The 17,994-nt window shown below is 30.4% G+C and overlaps 2 protein-coding genes across 3 annotated transcripts; both read left to right on the top strand.

The window, feature by feature from the left end:
• The first annotated feature begins 7 nt into the window (after positions 1–7).
• Positions 8–8,383, top strand: LOC148166409 (tetraspanin-9-like). 2 transcript variants are annotated; one of them, XM_088049110.1, is made up of 7 exons: positions 8–147; positions 199–368; positions 7,041–7,133; positions 7,237–7,428; positions 7,471–7,656; positions 7,704–7,937; positions 7,981–8,383. In XM_088049110.1, exons 3-7 carry the CDS (start codon positions 7,071–7,073, stop codon positions 8,071–8,073), a joined length of 768 nt encoding a protein of 255 aa, XP_087905236.1. In that variant the 5' UTR covers positions 8–147; positions 199–368; positions 7,041–7,070; the 3' UTR covers positions 8,074–8,383. The 2 variants fall into 2 exon arrangements, with proteins under 2 accessions (XP_087905236.1, XP_087905235.1); XM_088049109.1 differs by lacking the exons at positions 8–147; positions 199–368 and adding an exon at positions 2,367–2,626.
• A 2,267-nt stretch (positions 8,384–10,650) lies between these two features.
• On the top strand, positions 10,651–16,411 carry LOC148166408 (protein THEM6-like). The gene is made up of 3 exons (XM_088048886.1): positions 10,651–11,165; positions 11,214–11,428; positions 15,806–16,411. The coding sequence occupies exons 1-3, from the start codon at positions 11,009–11,011 to the stop codon at positions 16,064–16,066; spliced, it is 633 nt and encodes a 210-aa protein (XP_087905012.1). The 5' UTR covers positions 10,651–11,008; the 3' UTR covers positions 16,067–16,411.
• The last annotated feature ends 1,583 nt before the right edge of the window (positions 16,412–17,994 follow it).

The following is a 17,994-nucleotide window of genomic DNA, read 5'->3' as shown; positions in this document are numbered from 1 at the left end:
TATCATTGGTCACGCTATCACTGTCATGTGTCACTGCCTTCGATGACGTTTGTTTTGAGGTTAAAAAAAACAGGAAAAATGGTAAACATCACAGGCTCTATCAAAAACACGGCTAAAACTGAGTTCAAGAAAGCCCCCATGTTACAGGTACTTTGTCCCCTGTCAGTGTCCTTCAAAAGTATCTCTGTTGCTTTTCAGTTGAAGCTCTGGGGGGCATGTAGCTAATTATAACCATTTTTGATGGATTTTCGGAGTCCTGGGGCTATTGTGGCCCTTAAGGAAGATCTGGAATGTAGAAGTCTTGTTTAAGGGCATTTGCAAGATGCAGGAGGGCCTTCAAACGGTTCTAGAGAGAACAAGGTGCTTAGGTATGATTGCGTGGGAGCTCTGAGGGGCTGTTAACAATATTAAGAAAGATGTGAAGAGGCTGCATCGCACCAAAGCATTTACTGGGCGCGACAAACAATTAAAGTCTTATTAGAAGTCGCTTCTCAAAAGTATAGTTGTGTAAAACGGGATTTTGAACCAAAGGAAGTAGGCACAATTAATTAATGTAGGCCTAAAAACTCATCTATTGTTACTTCTTTTTAACAACCGGGGCGTTATTACCATAATGCCCGCTAACTTCATTCTCTAATTTTTAGTAAAATATTAAGCACAATTTGAATTTTTTTTTTCTTTTACGGTGCATTACATTATTACTTGGTAGTTATAATGACGTGCTATTAGTAGTTCAACTCAGTTTTTTGAGCCGTTTTACAATAACAAAAAATTCGTTTATACAGTCCGGCAGCTAACCGGTGTATTGTTGGTTGCCTAAACATATTTATTTTATCATTTTTATTGATTTATTACACTGAAACCTGTGTAAAACGGAATCTGTTCATTACGGAAAATTTTGACGGTAGAATTACTCTTTAAAAGTACCTGTATATGCCGGAACGCGAACACGGATTTTTAAAACGGTTTTTTTTTTAATTACTGCTTCAAATTTTCTTAGCGCGGTGTTTCCCAACTCAGCTTGATAAAGAAATTTAACTTGCAGTCGTTGTTATGTCGGCGGATTGTTTCCGCATTGCTATTTTTTTGCAAAGTTGTTAACCATGAACGAGTAATGTAACTATAGTTTCATGTGAACGATGCCACACTGATCGACATTGTTGATTCGAAAATTTTGTTAACTGTTTTCAGGCATTTCTTACAAGATTTTTCCAATTTTTTTTGCACCATGCTTTTGCGCAAAATGCCCTTTAGGTAACAAATTCATTTGAACCTAAAATTATTGCACAGCAATCGTTAATTTTGGCATTAAACTTTTACTCTTCAATCCATCATATCTCGATAAATTGAAGACTTGGATTTTTTTTAACATTTCTCCGGTGATCTATGGCATTGTCCGATAATACAGTATCACGGTGGTGCGCGACTTTCCGGACACCTGTATAACATGAACATGGCAAAATTAAGGGATGTCTTTTCTGAAAAATTTCAACTATTTATTTATTCCAGTATGTAGCTTTTGTTTTTAGGGAAGGTTTTGAGTGAGATTCTAATATTCAAGTGTTTAATTTTGTTCGAAAGTTATAGTATTGTTTTTGTTTTAGTTTAAATTTTTTGTTAACTATAATAATTTTCTCTTTTTTGTCCTGTTAATAGAATTTGTATTCTGTTGGGCAATAAACGTATTTATTTATTTATTAGTAACAATTGGGAATTTTTCGAAAATATGTCATCCGCGGACTGGATAGAGTTAAACCGAGTTCAAGAATGTGATAATTTAAGTGTCAAACAATTATTAACTCAATTTAAATATGGAGCAATGTGTTCATCATCTGTTAAAAAATAAAAATCGGATTAACGAAAAATTGGCCAATGGATAGAAAATCTAAGTTGAAAACGGACAATTCGTGTTACCAAGGACAAAGAAGTAAAGAAATTAGTGTATAAGTATCATGATTACTTTTACAATTTCAAGCTAAATTCAAAGCTTCAAATTGTTGGCATTTCTTAAAAAAAAGTGTGTTGAGAAGCCGACAAATAATTATCTGATTTAAACAATAAAAATTGCAAAAAAATCTCTAAAACAGAAACATCAAACGGTCCCATGCGATTCCGTTTTATACAGGTTCCACTGTATAAAATGTAGCTCCATAGACCTTATTCATATTTAAATCATCCTGTTGTTCTATTAATATTCCCAAATTAATTTCCATTGCCGAGCCGCAGTCAGTTTTTGGACGTCAAACTACAAACCTTTTATCTTTCATCCAAAATTACAGGCATACAAGCCCAACTTTCTATTCTTCCTTTTGTTTGCTATTCTTTAAACCTGACAGGTATTTGAATAGCGCGGAATAGAACGAAATAATCCGATGCTTTTGAGTGGGACGTTCAAAACATGTCGACTGCTTTCTAGTGTACAGTACGAACCTGACCTTCTCGTGGTGTTTGTTTATGACCGACTTACAATGTAATGTGTCTGACAACGCAAAATGTTGATTTACACCGCGAAATTTCATTGACGCGGATTTATTATCATTTTATCTTACGTAATTCAGGTGAAATGTAATAAATTTAACGCACGTGTTAACTGGGATGTACATCGTCTTCGTACGCGGATTTAAAGGTAAGGCGAAGAATTATGTTTCCGGGCACTAATAACAAAAAGTTACTAAATTAGAAAATAATTGAATGTTTGTTTTGATTGAAAACTGTGGCATTTATTAAAGATGCGGATCATTAAGTCTGACATTTTGTGTACAAAGTCGCTCATTATAAATAGACGTAAAACTTTGCACGTTATTCGTATGAATGCCAGTTATATTTACACGGTTTGTTTGTTGTTAGAGACTTCCTTAATTAATCTTCCAAACGAGGAAAATTCGTGGCGCCCCATTATTTGTCTAAAAAATTATTTACTTAGCCTTGATCCGGTATTGTTATCTCTAATTCTATAATCATAGATCTAAATTTTTATTCTCTTGTGTGAGAAAAAACTCTCCTCAAATCTAGATAGGAAATGTGTTCTTCTCAAGGTGTTTCGCAAACTTCCGCCTTGAAAAAATAGGAATGATTCATCAAAAATTGCATCGTGATCGGTCCCTGGTTCATAGTACCAGGAATGGTAAATTAACCGTGGAAAATGCTATTATAGCGGTGAAAGTACGGTGAGACCGCAATAATTTTGTCGTAGAAAAATCGCAAAAACTGATGTATTACTTTCGAGAAGTGCTTTCTGAGAAATTCCTGGTTGCACTTGATCGTTTACCATGCAAGGCGTTAATTTAGAAGAGACAATAGGTAACGGTGTAGCTAATTAACGGCCGAAATAAAATCCCTAGTTTTTGTTAATTTCAATCCTAAGCAGTTCTTGGGCTCCACGACCAGAACGGTCGTTCATCAGAGTTCTATTTGAAGTGGCCTCTATTTATAAATGTGAAATTTTAATTTGCGTCCGTGGATATTTGATGAGGCGTAATTAGTTTTTTGTCCCAGTTTTTCTGTGAAAACGTGCAATATTAATATTTCTTTGCATAGGAGATATCGGAATTTACATATTTAAATTTCTCATAAAAATAAGTGTGAAATCGTTGAGATAAGATTGTTGCGTTTGTTTGTTGTCTGCACTGTATAAAAATTTGGAAGTGCATATTTGAACTGCAGCTTGGAATCTGATTAGAATGCACTGATTGTTGGGGCAAAAATTGCGGAAATCTTCAAGTTCGGCAGTTTTTTTATTTTGGAACAATTAATAAGAAATTCAAAGATTAATGGTTGATTTAAAATTTCTAAAATTTGTCTCGTTTGCGTAACTCGTAAATAAGAAAGGCAAAAATTGCAACTTCCGCAATTTAATTATGACAGCCCTATAATTGTCAATTTTACAAGTTTCAGCATGAAATATTGGATTTTTTTGGTTCATTCCGAAAGTTAAAATTTCTAAAGCATTAATTTGTTTGTCTAGAATATTGAAATTTGGGACACTTGATAAGTAAGGTAAATACAGTAGGGTCCTAAAATTGCATGATCATATCGCTTAAATTACCAAAATTAGAGATTTTTTTAGATAGATTTTTTGACATTTTTGGCTCGTTTTCAAAAGAAACATTTCAAAAATCTGTATGGCCTGTCCTATAATTTTGAGATTTACAACAGTTAATAACAATGTTAAAAAGAAAAAACTTTCGAAGATTCATTGTTTCACTGCCAAAAGTTTTAAAGTTACAGGTTCTAATTCAGTCCTAAAAAAATGCCAAATGCGAAAAAAAAAAATCTGAAATTTGTCTCGTCCGGTCTATAGTTTTGTAAATTAGTACAGGTAAAATTCAACGCGAAAATAGTATTTACCAAACATTTCATTGCCATGACACTAAAATTACGAAGATGACATATTAAAATAAAATGATCGAAAATTTTGCTTTGTTCTGAAAAAAAAAATAAAATCTGTATCGTTTGTTCTGTTAATGAACGAGTCCAAAACGCAAAACTCCCAAAATTTTACAGTCAAAGCACTAAAACTTCCAAAGTTACAGATTTTTTTTTAGTTTTTTGAGTTTCAAGAAACTTGAAAAATTTAAAAACTTGATTCATTTGCTCTATTGATTTTGTAATTTGGCTCAGTTAATGAATAGGGCAAGGACAGTACTTTCCCAAAATTTTCTTGACATACTTAAATTACGAAAATGACATATTGAAATAAAATTTTCGAAAATTTTGGTTCGTCCAAAAAAAAATTCATAAAATCTGTATCGTCTGTTCTATCAGTTTGAGATTTAGCACAGTTAATGAACAAGTCAAATAGACAAAGTTTCCAAAATTTTACTGTTAAAGCACCAAAACTTCCAAAGTTACAGTTTTTTCTACCTTGAAAAATTTTGAATTGTTAGAAATTTGAAAAATTCAAGAACTTGTTTTGTCTGCTCTGCTGATTTTGTAATTTGACATAATTTATAAACTGTCTTTGACTTATTTTCTGAAAATTTCTTTGACATAGCACTATAATTACAAAAATTACAGATGTTAATAAAAGTTTTTGAAAAGTTTAGTTTGTTCTAAAAATAAAAATTTCTAAAATTTGTAGGTCTGTTGTTTCATTTTAATATTTACTACAGTTAATACCAATGTCAAAGAGTAAACTCCCAAAGTTTCATTGTTACTCTGTCAAAACCCTTAAAGTTGCAGGTTTCAATTTAGTCTTAAAATTTTTTGCCAAATTCGAAAAAAAATTAATTTCTGAAATTTGTTTCGTCTGCTCTAAAATTTGGTAATTTAGTACAGATAGAAAACAAATCAAAAATAGTATTTACCCAAAATTTTATTGCCATAACACTAAAATTACGAAAATGACAGATATTAAAGTTAAATGATCGAAAATTTTGGTTCGTTCTTAAAAAAAATTCTGAAAATCTGTATCATCTGTTGTATCAGTTTGAGATTTAACACAGTTAATGAACAAGTTTAATTGACAAAACTCTCAAAATTTTACTGTTGAAGCGCCAAAACTAACAAAGTTACAGTTTTTTATTTAGTGTAGATAAAATTTTTAATTTTAAGAAATTTGAAAAATTCAAAAACTTGTTTTGCCTGTTCTATTGATTTTGTTATTTGGTACAGTTGATAAACAAGTTAAAGACAGTACATTCCCAAAATTTCATTGCCATTACACTAAAATTACGAAAATGACAGATATTAAAGTAAAGTGATCGAAAATTTTGGTTCGTTCTAAAATATTTCTCTTAAAACCTGTATCATCTGTTGTATCAGTTTGAGATTTAGCACAGTTAATGAACAAGTTTAATAGACAAAACTCCCAAAGTTTTACTGTTAGTGCCAAAACTAACAAAGTTGCAGATTATATATTCAGTGTTGGGAAATTTTGAATTTCAAGAAATTTGAAAAATTAAAAAACTTCTTTTGCCTGCTCAATTGAATTTGTAATTTGGGACAGTTGATAAATAAGTCAAAGACAGTACTTTTCCAAAATTTCTTTGACATAGCACTATAATTACGAAAATTACAGATAGTAATATAAAATTATAAATAATATAATATTAAATATTAATATAAAAAAATAATTATAAAGTTAATATAAAAAAATTTTGAGATTTAGCACAATTAATGAGCAAGTTAAAATTTTCATGTCAAAATTTACAAATTTTATTCTGTTGGAAATTGTTGAATTCTAAAAAAAATAAAAATTTCAAAAGTTGTGTCGTTTACTCAATTTTTTTTTGCTCTAAAATATAGCATTAATAAAACTTTGCGACTTTCCAATTCTTGGAAATATTCGTGCGCCCTAAAGCATTTCTGTCTGAAATGTGGCTCAGTTAATAAGTCAAAAATAGCCCCCTTTCCAAAGAAAATTATTTCAGTCTCCTTGTGTCTAACTGTCCGCAACTAACGTCGAAACTTCGATTTTATGCCAAGAAAAAATAACTTGAACTATCCAGAATCAACTAGTAAATACATGTACAAATTTGCGGGCTATATAAACACACTAATTGGATACTTAATTTCCTTTTACTCTTTGCGGCTTCCTTCGTTCCAAATATCTAAAAGGAAATTCAAGTTCCGTTACATCGCACTCGGGTTAAATTTCTTTACTTTGAAAATGCGTCACGAGCTGTATTTGAAAACCTGGTTCACGTGCGATGTCAATAACGGTTCCCATTCTCGTGATCCCTTTCAGCACTATCAATAGTATCAGGAAGACGAGAGGGGAGTTTATCTTTATTTTTTTATTGCGTGTAATACGTAGGAATATTCACCGATCCAAGACGAGTTTGTGTACATAAAATACACATTTAAACGAAGCAAATAACTGTAAAAGGCGTTGGTGTTCTGTTCTAGTTTTTGTTGAAAGATTCTACATTACAGAAAATTTGCCAAGCTATCAACCTTCGTACCGTGCAAAAACTGCAATATTTATTAGCACGATTAGCAAGTTATTTTTAAATGACCAGCAATGAAATGTTATCGCTCGGTTTAAAGTTTGAAGTTCCTGATAAAGTGTAAATATTCATAAACTCTTATTTTTTCAGTTTTGTGGTACAACCGATCCTGACTTCATAATGTCCAGAAGCGGCTACACGTGCGTGAGACATTTATTCTGCTGGCTTAATGTACTTCTTTGGGTAAGTCGAAGACTAATTACCATTCATCCTCTCACATGAGAAACAAAGCTGGTTTCTAATCTCACAATTGTCACGCAACCAATTAGTATTCTCACCTTTGCAGATTACCGGTTGTGGACTTCTGGGAGTCGGGATCTGGTTGCGGATAGCCTATGAAGGATACGCGTCTCTGTTACCACAATATGCTCTTCTCAGCGCAGATTCCCTCGCCATTGCAGTCGGGACAATAACTTTTATCTTATCATTTCTTGCATGTTGCGGCTCTTGGTTCCAAAGCAGATGCATGCTCGTTACAGTAAGTGCGGATATAACTCGTCCAACTTAATGTCTTTTGAAGTATTTCAGTTTGGTTGTTTTCATGTTCATAGCTGAGTTCCTCGTTGGATCTCTTGCGTTCGTTTTTAGAGTGTCGTTAGGCCACACTTTCCGACAAGAATTGCAAAATGGGTTGTGGCACCACTACAATGTCACTGCTACTGGGCCCAACAGTTTAGTTAACATCTGGGATAATCTCCAATCTGAAGTAATCCTCGTTGGTTTTACTTCGAAAATTACTAATTTTTCTTGTAGTTTAAGTGCTGTGGAGTCAACAACTATGAAGACTGGTTTATGATAGACGCTTGGCCTTCCAAGAAATGGGTTCCTGACACTTGTTGTCTTTCCTCGTACTATGTGGAGGAGTGTGGAAAGTCCGGAAATGCCGACTTTTTCTACGGCTCCGGGTGCTACCATCAGATTCACATGTGGTTCGTGCAGAGACTCCACATCGTGGGGGTTGTGGGGCTAGTGGTAGCATTCATACAAGTAAGATCATCAACTAAACTTCCAGAATAACCGAATTTTGTAGTTGTTTGGACTAATTTCTTCCATGTTGCTCTTCTGCACGGTGAGGTATAAAAGGACTTCGAGGACTTACAAATCGTATCAAACTCATGCCTGAATATTAAGAAGTTAGGAAGTAGAAACTGCAGTATTATTTAGGTTGTAGTTTAGTTTAGATTTGTATTTATTTCAAGTTTTTATAGCGGTCTTCCACTTTTGGAATAATTTTGTGTCTGAAGATTGACCACCTGAAATGCTGATGTTCCACTTTATGTGCTAAATGTACTTTATATTTATAGATGTTAATGTTTAGATTGTTGTATTTATATCCATCCAGGTCTAGAGAGTGTTAATGTTGTATATGTTGTTTTATTAAATAAACGAATATTTTTTTAAAGAAAATAGAAAAAACATTTCATGGTGTATAATTGGTATTATTTATTAACGATTTAAAAAATGGCTCTAAAAACTGGGGAGGAAAGCGACATTTGGAGTAATTTGGGGAAGAATACGAGCAAGAAACTAGAAAATAAAATTTGGACCCTTTAATACTTTTGTACCGCTTACCGTAGCCAAATTGCAAAATTTTTAAACCCGGAAGAGAGTTTTTAAAATTCTTGTATTTTAGGATTATATGTAGATTCAAGTTCACATTTTCGCTAATTTTAAGAATACAAGAATTAAATTTGTAGGCATTAATACATTTGATGCTCTTATTATCTCTGCCAAATTGCAAAATTTTAGAACCAACAACAAAGTTTTTAGAATTTTTTTATTTTAGGACGAACTAAAAATGTCTAATGTTATAGAATTAATTTCGTATTTTCGTTAATTTTGAGAGTACAGGAATGAAATTTGGAAACTTTAATATCTTTGATACTCTTATTAACTCCGTCGAATTGCAAAATTTTAGAACCAAAAGCCAAGTTTTTAGATTTTTTTTGTTTTAGGACGAACTAAAAATTTTCAATGTTCTAGATTTAATTTTCGTATTTTTGTTAATTTTGAGAGTACAAGAATAAAATTAGGAGATTTTATTGTCTTTGATATTCTTATTAACTCTGTCGAATTGCAAAATTTGTAGCAAAATTTTTTCCATTTTTTTTTATTTTAGGACGAACTAAAAAAACTTTATTGTTCTATGTTTAATTTCGTATTTTCGTTAATTTTAAGAGTAGAAGAATGAAATTTGGAGACGTTAATATATTTGATACTGTTATGAAGTCAGCAAATTTCAAATTTTTAGAGCTAGAAAGAAAGATTTCAGAATTTTTTTATTTTAGAACTAACTAAAAAATTTTAATGTTCTATGTAGATTCAGTTTCGTATTTTCGCTAATTTTAAGAATACAAAAATGAAATTTGTAGACGTTAATATCTTGAATACTCTTATCAACTCTGCCAATTTGCAAAGTTTTAGAACCAAAAACAGAGTTTTTAGAATGTTTTTATTTTAGGACAAACTAAAAATTTCCAAAGTTCTATATTAAATTCCGTATTTTCCCGAATTTTAAGAATATAAGAATGAAATTTTAAGGCATTACTACTTCTGACTCGCTTATTAACTTTGCTAAATTCCAAAAGTTTAGTAGTAAAAATAGAATTTTTAGAAATTTTTGTTTTCTAGACGAACCAAAATTGTTTCTTATTTTAAAACATTTAGCGTAATTTTGACAATTTAAGAAGTACACGATGGAAATTTGGAGGCGTTAGTACTTTTGTCTCGCTGATTAATTCTATCAATTTCCAAAATTTTAGATGAAGTAATAATTTTGTTAATTTTGAGACGAACCAAAATTTTAAGAAATTTTAAGAAATTCAGACACTTTACTACTTTTATCACACTTATGAACATATATTTTAGATTTTTCTATTTCTATGTAACATAAAAATATCTAGAGCCCTTAAGAAACTAGGGAATCCCAGAGAATTAACGAAACTTGAAGAAGTGACAAAATATGAAACAAACTCGAAAAATTTAGTGAACTCCGAATATATGGAACTAAGTAAAAAATTCCAAACGAGATTCTAAAGTAGCCACAAAAAATTGAAATTTAAGAATCCGGAAGAATTTATAGAATCTTGGAGAATCTGGGAAATTCGAAAGAATCAACACTAAAAAAAGACAAGAAAAAAATCATTTAAACGAACATATAAAAATAACTCACTGGTAATCTGTTTAGTATTCTTTTTGTTCCTTTTCCTTGGCAACTTTTAAATCGATAAAAAACTTCTTGAATTTGTAGTTCTTTATTGTATAACTGTCTGCCTATCAGTCACGAAGTTTCTGAGCGCCGTTAGCATAAAAAATACGGTGAAAGTTAACGCTCGCTATAAACTAAAATCTCTATCAACTCATGTTCTCCTAATATAAAATTGCAATAAATGTTGTTGTATTTCATTTTTTGTACGATTGTTTAAACAAAACGCAGATTTACATAAACGTTAAGCAATAAAAAATGACAATGAAAGTAGTCTGGTATAAAAACATCAAGAAAACGAAAACAATTAGACGTTTAATAAGGTGGTACGAAGTGCCACAATTTCTTTAAAACAAACTAAACAATTATAGAAGTAGTACAAGCGTGAACTCCTCCAAGTGCTTCTTCTTATTGTCACGAGTAATTTTCTAATCTTACTGATAAGACGTGCAAAAAAGATAAATGATACAGATAACAATAATCGCTCTCGTTTAACTTCCTCTGATGCTAATCCGAAAAAGATCCATCTTTCATGAATAAAACATTCTTGAATGACCCATCGATTACCGATTAACGCATTTCTTTAATCTTGAGCCCACGTTGGGAAAATGCGCGTGCGTGCGACATTATCGACATTTGAAATAAGCGCCTGTGTACAACAAATCCACCATAATTTCCAATTCTTATGTTTTCATTTCTGTCTAACCATCGTCCCGACTGTTTTAATCAAATTTTGCCTTTGTCAGCGATTCGTACATTTCATAACAATGTTTTTCAAAGCGAGTGCTACTGCGAATGTGTCACGGTGCAGTAATGTAACCATCCAATTAAAAATCTCGCCCATCTAAAAATAATGGTGTTGTGTTATGTTATTTTCGGGTTTTTGGTTTTTATTTTTGTTGTCTATTCGTTTTTTGAGATACACTACTTTCTCCGTGCCTCTTTGTGTGTGATTCTGGCGAAAATTTCGAAGAAAAAGACTCATTTGCTCAGCGAAACTGTTATCAATGGTGAGGATAAAAGGATTTTTTGGTATTGTCTAGATTAGTTATTTTCAGGAGTGTGCTTAACTAGTGATATCGATTCGATGCTCACTCATATGAACAACGCGAGATTCTTACGTGAGCTGGATTTCGCCAAAATAGATTTCTACGAACGAACAGGCCTCTATAAGTGCATCAAAAGGAACGGAGGGAGTTTGGTTCTTGGTGCCTCTACCATAAGATATCGACGCTTTATTAAATTATTCAACCGATATACGATAACAACTAAAGTAAGTTCTTCGTAATCCAGGCAAAATAGATAAAAAAAATTCAAAAGCTTGGAATAATTCCCATAAGGCTGATTTTTTGTGTGGACATTCATTTTATTGTTTCAAACAAAATGTCAAAAGTCCCCATGAAAAGGTGTGCTGCTAAAAAAGTTGTGGTAAATGTCAAAGAAAACAAATATGTGCAAATATCTTGTCACTGGTGATTCCAATGACAAAAATACTTATTGTGAAAATTGTACCTTATCAAATTTGCCACAAATAACATCTCGAAATATTTTTCGTAGAAGTTACCATTTTTGAGATATAAAAGTATTAAGAAATTTTAAGAATTTTATTTTTTTGTGTACCACAGTCGTAAATTGGAAGACGAACTAAAAATTGTCATCATTTTCAATTAAATTCCGTACCTTTGTCAGATTTTATCCTAAAACTGTGAAATTTGGAGGTTTTATTTCTTTAGACTTGCTAATGTACTCCTCTGAATTTTAAAATTGTAGAGCCAGAAATAGAGTTTTTAGAAATTTTTATTTCGAAGACGAACTAATATTTTTCAGGTTTTTTTTTTAAATTTCGTAGTATTGTCAGATTTTGTCCCAAAACTGTGAAATTTAGACATGTTATTAATTAAGACTTGTTAATCTACTGTTCTTAATTTCAAAATTTTAGAGCAACAAATAGAGATTTTAGAAATTTTTATTTCGAAGACGAACTAAAAATTGTCATAATTTTCAATTAAATTCCGTACCTTTGTCAGATTTCATCCTAAAACTGTGAAATTTGGAGGTTTTATTACTTTAGACTTGCTAATGTACTCCTCTGAATTTTAAAATTTTAGAGCCAGAAATAGAGTTTTTAGAAATTTTTATTTCGAAGACGAACTAAAATTTTTCAGGGCTTTTTTTTAAATTTCGTAGTATTGTCAGATTTTATCCTAAAACTGTGAAATTTAGAGATGTTATTAATTAAGACTTGTTAATCTACTGTTCTTAATTTCAAAATTTTAGAGCAACAAATAGAGATTTTAGAAATTTTTATTTCGAAGACGAACTAAAAATTGTCATAATTTTCAATTAAATTCCGTACCTTTGTCAGATTTCATCCTAAAACTGTGAAATTTGGAGGTTTTATTACTTTAGACTTGCTAATGTACTCCTCTGAATTTTAAAATTTTAGAGCCGGAAATAGAGTTTTTAGAAATTTTTATTTCGAAAACGAACTAAAATTTTTCAGGGCTTTTTTTTAAATTTCGTAGTATTGTCAGATTTTATCCTAAAACTGTGAAATTTAGAGATGTTATTAATTAAGACTTGTTAATCTACTGTTCTTAATTTCAAAATTTTAGAGCAACAAATAGAGATTTTAGAAATTTTTATTTCGAAGACGAACTAAAAATTGTCATAATTTTCAATTAAATTCCGTACCTTTGTCAGATTTCATCCTAAAACTGTGAAATTTGGAGGTTTTATTACTTTAGACTTGCTAATGTACTCCTCTGAATTTTAAAATTTTTGAGCCAGAAATAGAGTTTTGAGAAATTTTTATTTCGACGACGAACTAAATAAAAATTTTCAGGGCTTTTTTTTAAATTTCGTAGTATTGTCAGATTTTATCCTAAAACTGTGAAATTTAGAGATGTTATTAATTAAGACTTGTTAATCTACTGTTCTTAATTTCAAAATTTTAGAGCAACAAATAGAGATTTTAGAAATTTTTATTTCGAAGACGAACTAAAAATTGTCATCATTTTCAATTAAATTCCGTACCTTTGTCAGATTTCATCCTAAAACTGTGAAATTTGGAGGTTTTATTACTTTAGACTTGCTAATGTACTCCTCTAAATTTTAAAAATTTAGAGCCAGAAATAGAGTTTTTAGAAATTTTTATTTCGAAGACGAACTAAAATTTTTCAGGGCTTTTTTTTTAAATTTCGTAGTATTGTCAGATTTTATCCTAAAACTGTGAAATTTAGAGATGTTATTAATTAAGACTTGTTAATCTACTGTTCTTAATTTCAAAATTTTAGAGCAACAAATAGAGATTTTAGAAATTTTTATTTCGAAGACGAACTAAAAATTGTCATAATTTTCAATTAAATTCCGTACCTTTGTCAGATTTCATCCTAAAACTGTGAAATTTGGAGGTTTTATTACTTTAGACTTGCTAATGTACTCCTCTGAATTTTAAAATTTTAGAGCCAGAAATAGAGTTTTTAGAAATTTTTATTTCGAAGACGAACTAATATTTTTCAGGGCTTTTTTTTTAAATTTCGTAGTATTGTCAGATTTTATCCCAAAACTGTGAAATTTAGAGATGTTATTAATTAAGACTTGTTAATCTACTGTTCTTAATTTCAAAATTTTAGAGCAACAAATAGAGATTTTAGAAATTTTTATTTCGAAGACGAACTAAAAATTGTCATAATTTTCAATTAAATTCCGTACCTTTGTCAGATTTCATCCTAAAACTGTGAAATTTGGAGGTTTTATTACTTTAGACTTGCTAATGTACTCCTCTGAATTTTAAAATTTTAGAGCCGGAAATAGAGTTTTTAGAAATTTTTATTTCGAAGACGAACTAAAATTTTTCAGGGCTTTTTTTTAAATTTCGTAGTATTGTCAGATTTTATCCTAAAACTGTGAAATTTAGAGATGTTATTACTTAAGACTTGTTAATCTACTGTTCTTAATTTCAAAATTTTAGAGCAACAAATAGAGATTTTAGAAATTTTTATTTCGAAGACGAACTAAAAATTGTCATCATTTTCAATTAAATTCCGTACCTTTGTCAGATTTCATCCTAAAACTGTGAAATTTGGAGGTTTTATTACTTTAGACTTGCTAATGTACTCCTCTGAATTTTAAAATTTTTGAGCCAGAAATAGAGTTTTGAGAAATTTTTATTTCGACGACGAACTAAATAAAAATTTTCAGGGCTTTTTTTTAAATTTCGTAGTATTGTCAGATTTTATCCTAAAACTGTGAAATTTAGAGATGTTATTAATTAAGACTTGTTAATCTACTGTTCTTAATTTCAAAATTTTAGAGCAACAAATAGAGATTTTAGAAATTTTTATTTCGAAGACGAACTAAAAATTGTCATCATTTTCAATTAAATTCCGTACCTTTGTCAGATTTCATCCTAAAACTGTGAAATTTGGAGGTTTTATTACTTTAGACTTGCTAATGTACTCCTCTGAATTTTAAAATTGTAGAGCCAGAAATAGAGTTTTTAGAAATTTTTATTTCGAAGACGAACTAATATTTTTCAGGGCTTTTTTTTTAAATTTCGTAGTATTGTCAGATTTTATCCCAAAACTGTGAAATTTAGAGATGTTATTAATTAAGACTTGTTAATCTACTGTTCTTAATTTCAAAATTTTAGAGCAACAAATAGAGATTTTAGAAATTTTTATTTCGAAGACGAACTAAAAATTGTCATAATTTTCAATTAAATTCCGTACCTTTGTCAGATTTCATCCTAAAACTGTGAAATTTGGAGGTTTTATTACTTTAGACTTGCTAATGTACTCCTCTGAATTTTAAAATTTTAGAGCCAGAAATAGAGTTTTTAGAAATTTTTATTTCGAAGACGAACTAAAATTTTTCAGGGCTTTTTTTTAAATTTCGTAGTATTGTCAGATTTTATCCTAAAACTGTGAAATTTAGAGATGTTATTACTTTAGACTTGTTAATCTAATGTTCTTAATTTCAAAATTTTAGAGCAACAAATAGAGATTTTAGAAATTTTTATTTCGAAGACGAACTAAAAATTTTCATGGCTTTTATTTAAATTCCGTAACTTTGTCAGATTTTATCCTAAAACTGTGAAATTTGGAAATTTTACTACTTTAGATTTGCTAATGTACTGCTCTAAATTTCAGAATTTTAAAACAAGAAATAGAGTTTTTAGAAATTTTTATTTTGAAAACGAACTAGAGAAGAAATAGAGTTTTTAGAAATTTTTATTTTGAAAACGAACTAAAAATTTTCGTGGTTTTTATTTAAATTCCGTAACTTTGTCAGATTTTATCTTTGAAATGTGAAATTTGGAAAATTTACTACTTTAAACTTGCTAATGTACTGCTCTAAATTTCAGAATTTTTGAACAAAAAATTGAGTTTTTAGAAATATTTATTTCGTAGACGAATTAAAAATTTTCATGACTTTCACTTAAATTCCGTAACTTTGTCAAATTTTATCCTAAAACTAAATGTTTTTACCGTGGGAATTATCATCCATGCCAAGATATTCGCAAAAAATTGTTTTCTTTGACATTTATCTTTTATTTGTTTAGAACAATCAAATAAAGATCCACAAGATGTTTATTTTGCCTGATAGATATTGATAGAGACCAAGAAAACAGATTTTTTTCTTCCAGATCATCTACTGGGATGAACAGAGTATCTACATGGAGCATCGGTTTTTGAATCCTTCAGATAACTTCATCAACGCTATTGTTCTATGTCGCACAAGATTAACGAACTGCAACGCTGAGAGTGTCGTTAATGAACTTTTAGTAAATTATTCCGGGGACGACGTGGAGAGTAACAAGAAAGAAAGACCTGAATTAACGCAAGAGTTGGCCAAATGGATCGAATGTAACGAAATATCAAGCGCGAATTTAAGAAGTATTAAATAATTGGTGATCTGTTAGTTTATAGCTATTTTTACACGTTTAGACAAGAGGTGGTGTGAAAGGACGAAGTTTTTTCGTACATCTCTTATGCAAGGTTTGTGAAATTATTAGAACGTGTTAGAAAGAGTTATAAGGTGTTAAACGTCAATATTTTTCCAATCTAGAAATGTAAGCCCTTCCAAAGTTATGATTATGAATTTTAAGCAAATCTGTTGTTGACTAGTCACATATTTTAAACTAACTTTGTTATTTTCAGTGATCTAATTCTGATTAAACTATTGTGATATACATTTCGTTCTGATAAAATGTAAGTCTACGAATGAATAAATTTGTTCCAGGATGGTTTCATTTCTTGGTTTCTTTAGGGCTTTGCCAAGCATGCAGTTGGAGGAAATATTTTTTATATATTTTCCGTCAAATTTGGAGAATGAAAATGAATTTTTCATAACAGTGAAGCAATTGCTAAAGTAGAATTATTGCATGCTTCAGGGCAGGACTCAGAGATATTTTTTTAAAAAGGAAGCAAGTTCACTTCTGTTTCTTTTCAGTTTTGCTTCACTACTATTTATAAAGTCATCAAATTTTGTGATTCTTTATTGAACTGGCAATTAAACAGGCGTTCCAAAGAACTGAATAAGACTTGTAGATTTCTTTTTGCTGAGATATTTGCGAAGAACTAATAACAAATCGTACTTTTTTGTATTTTTATTTGGTTTAATTTGTAGAAAAAAAACCTTTTGGTAACCACCCGATTGTCTTTGATCGGCCATAATTTAGTTATTTGTTGTCGGATCTGAATTTCAATCCCAGATTTAGAATCTGCGGAAAATTCTGCATAAGTTCACTCCAAAAATAAGCGAGATTTATTATAGTTTTATTCCCGAATTTTCGCGAAAAACTGCAACTTTCGACTTTTGGAAAATCTAAAAACTATTTTTTATGTAAAAAATAGCGAGAAAAACGATGGCGCAAACCGCATCTTAATATCTGTACTAGTTTCCGAGATATTAAAGACGAATTGTTTCAAACCTTCAAAAATTTAGCCCTTTGGCAACAACCCAAAAATTTAAACGGTCATAACTCAGTTATGTGTTGACGAAAATTAAAAATTCTCAAAGCTTTGAATTCAGCGTGACATTTTGCGTAAAGTGAGGCAAAATTTGTTTAATTCGCTTAACAAATAAACGAGGCATTGGCCAAAAACTGTTTTGAAGAGGTTATTTTGAGGTGATTTTCAATCACTGCTTTCAAGGTGAAAACGACGTGTAATACCTTTATGTTATACAGCAATCGAAAGAGGAGCTTAAGATCTATCAACTGACTAAATTTGAGAGTGATCAGACAAATAGTTTATGAGTTATGGCCAAAAATCAAAAAAATGAAAATTTTTTATCGTTTGCGTTGGAATTTTTTTTCGCGAAAAATCGACTATCGAATTTTGGGCTTTTGAGAACATTTTCTAACGTAAAATGAGCCGAGAAAAAGAATGGTTCAAACCGCATTTCAATATCTCTAATAGTTTCCGAGATATTTAACTTTAAAAATTAGGAAAAATTAGGAAAAATGAATATCAATTACCCGAAACTTTGATCGGCGATAACTCAATTACTTCTTGTTAGATCTGAATTTCAATCCCAGATTTGGAATCTGCGCAAAATTCTGCGTAAAACGAGGTATAAAAACGCAAATTTACTTTACTTTAATTTACTTGTACATTAGAAAACTTAATTGATTACTCAATCCGACATAAAAATTCTAATCTGTTGGAATAAAATTGACTTCGGATTCAAAATTTTCTGTTTTAGAAAAAAGTTTTAGTGTCAGAACATTATGAATATATGTAGAATATAGAATACAGAACATTATGAAATGATAACGTAAAATGATTTGAGTAAAAATTTTTTCTTTGATAAAATCGTTCGTTGAGAGGA

This window comes from Gnatocerus cornutus, unplaced genomic scaffold, assembly GCF_029298725.1.
Source record: "Gnatocerus cornutus isolate USDA-ARS CGAHR unplaced genomic scaffold, icGnaCorn1.1 ctg00000023.1, whole genome shotgun sequence".
NCBI classification, from domain to species: domain Eukaryota; kingdom Metazoa; phylum Arthropoda; class Insecta; order Coleoptera; family Tenebrionidae; genus Gnatocerus; species Gnatocerus cornutus.
This window is presented reverse-complemented; position numbering and strand designations above follow the sequence as displayed.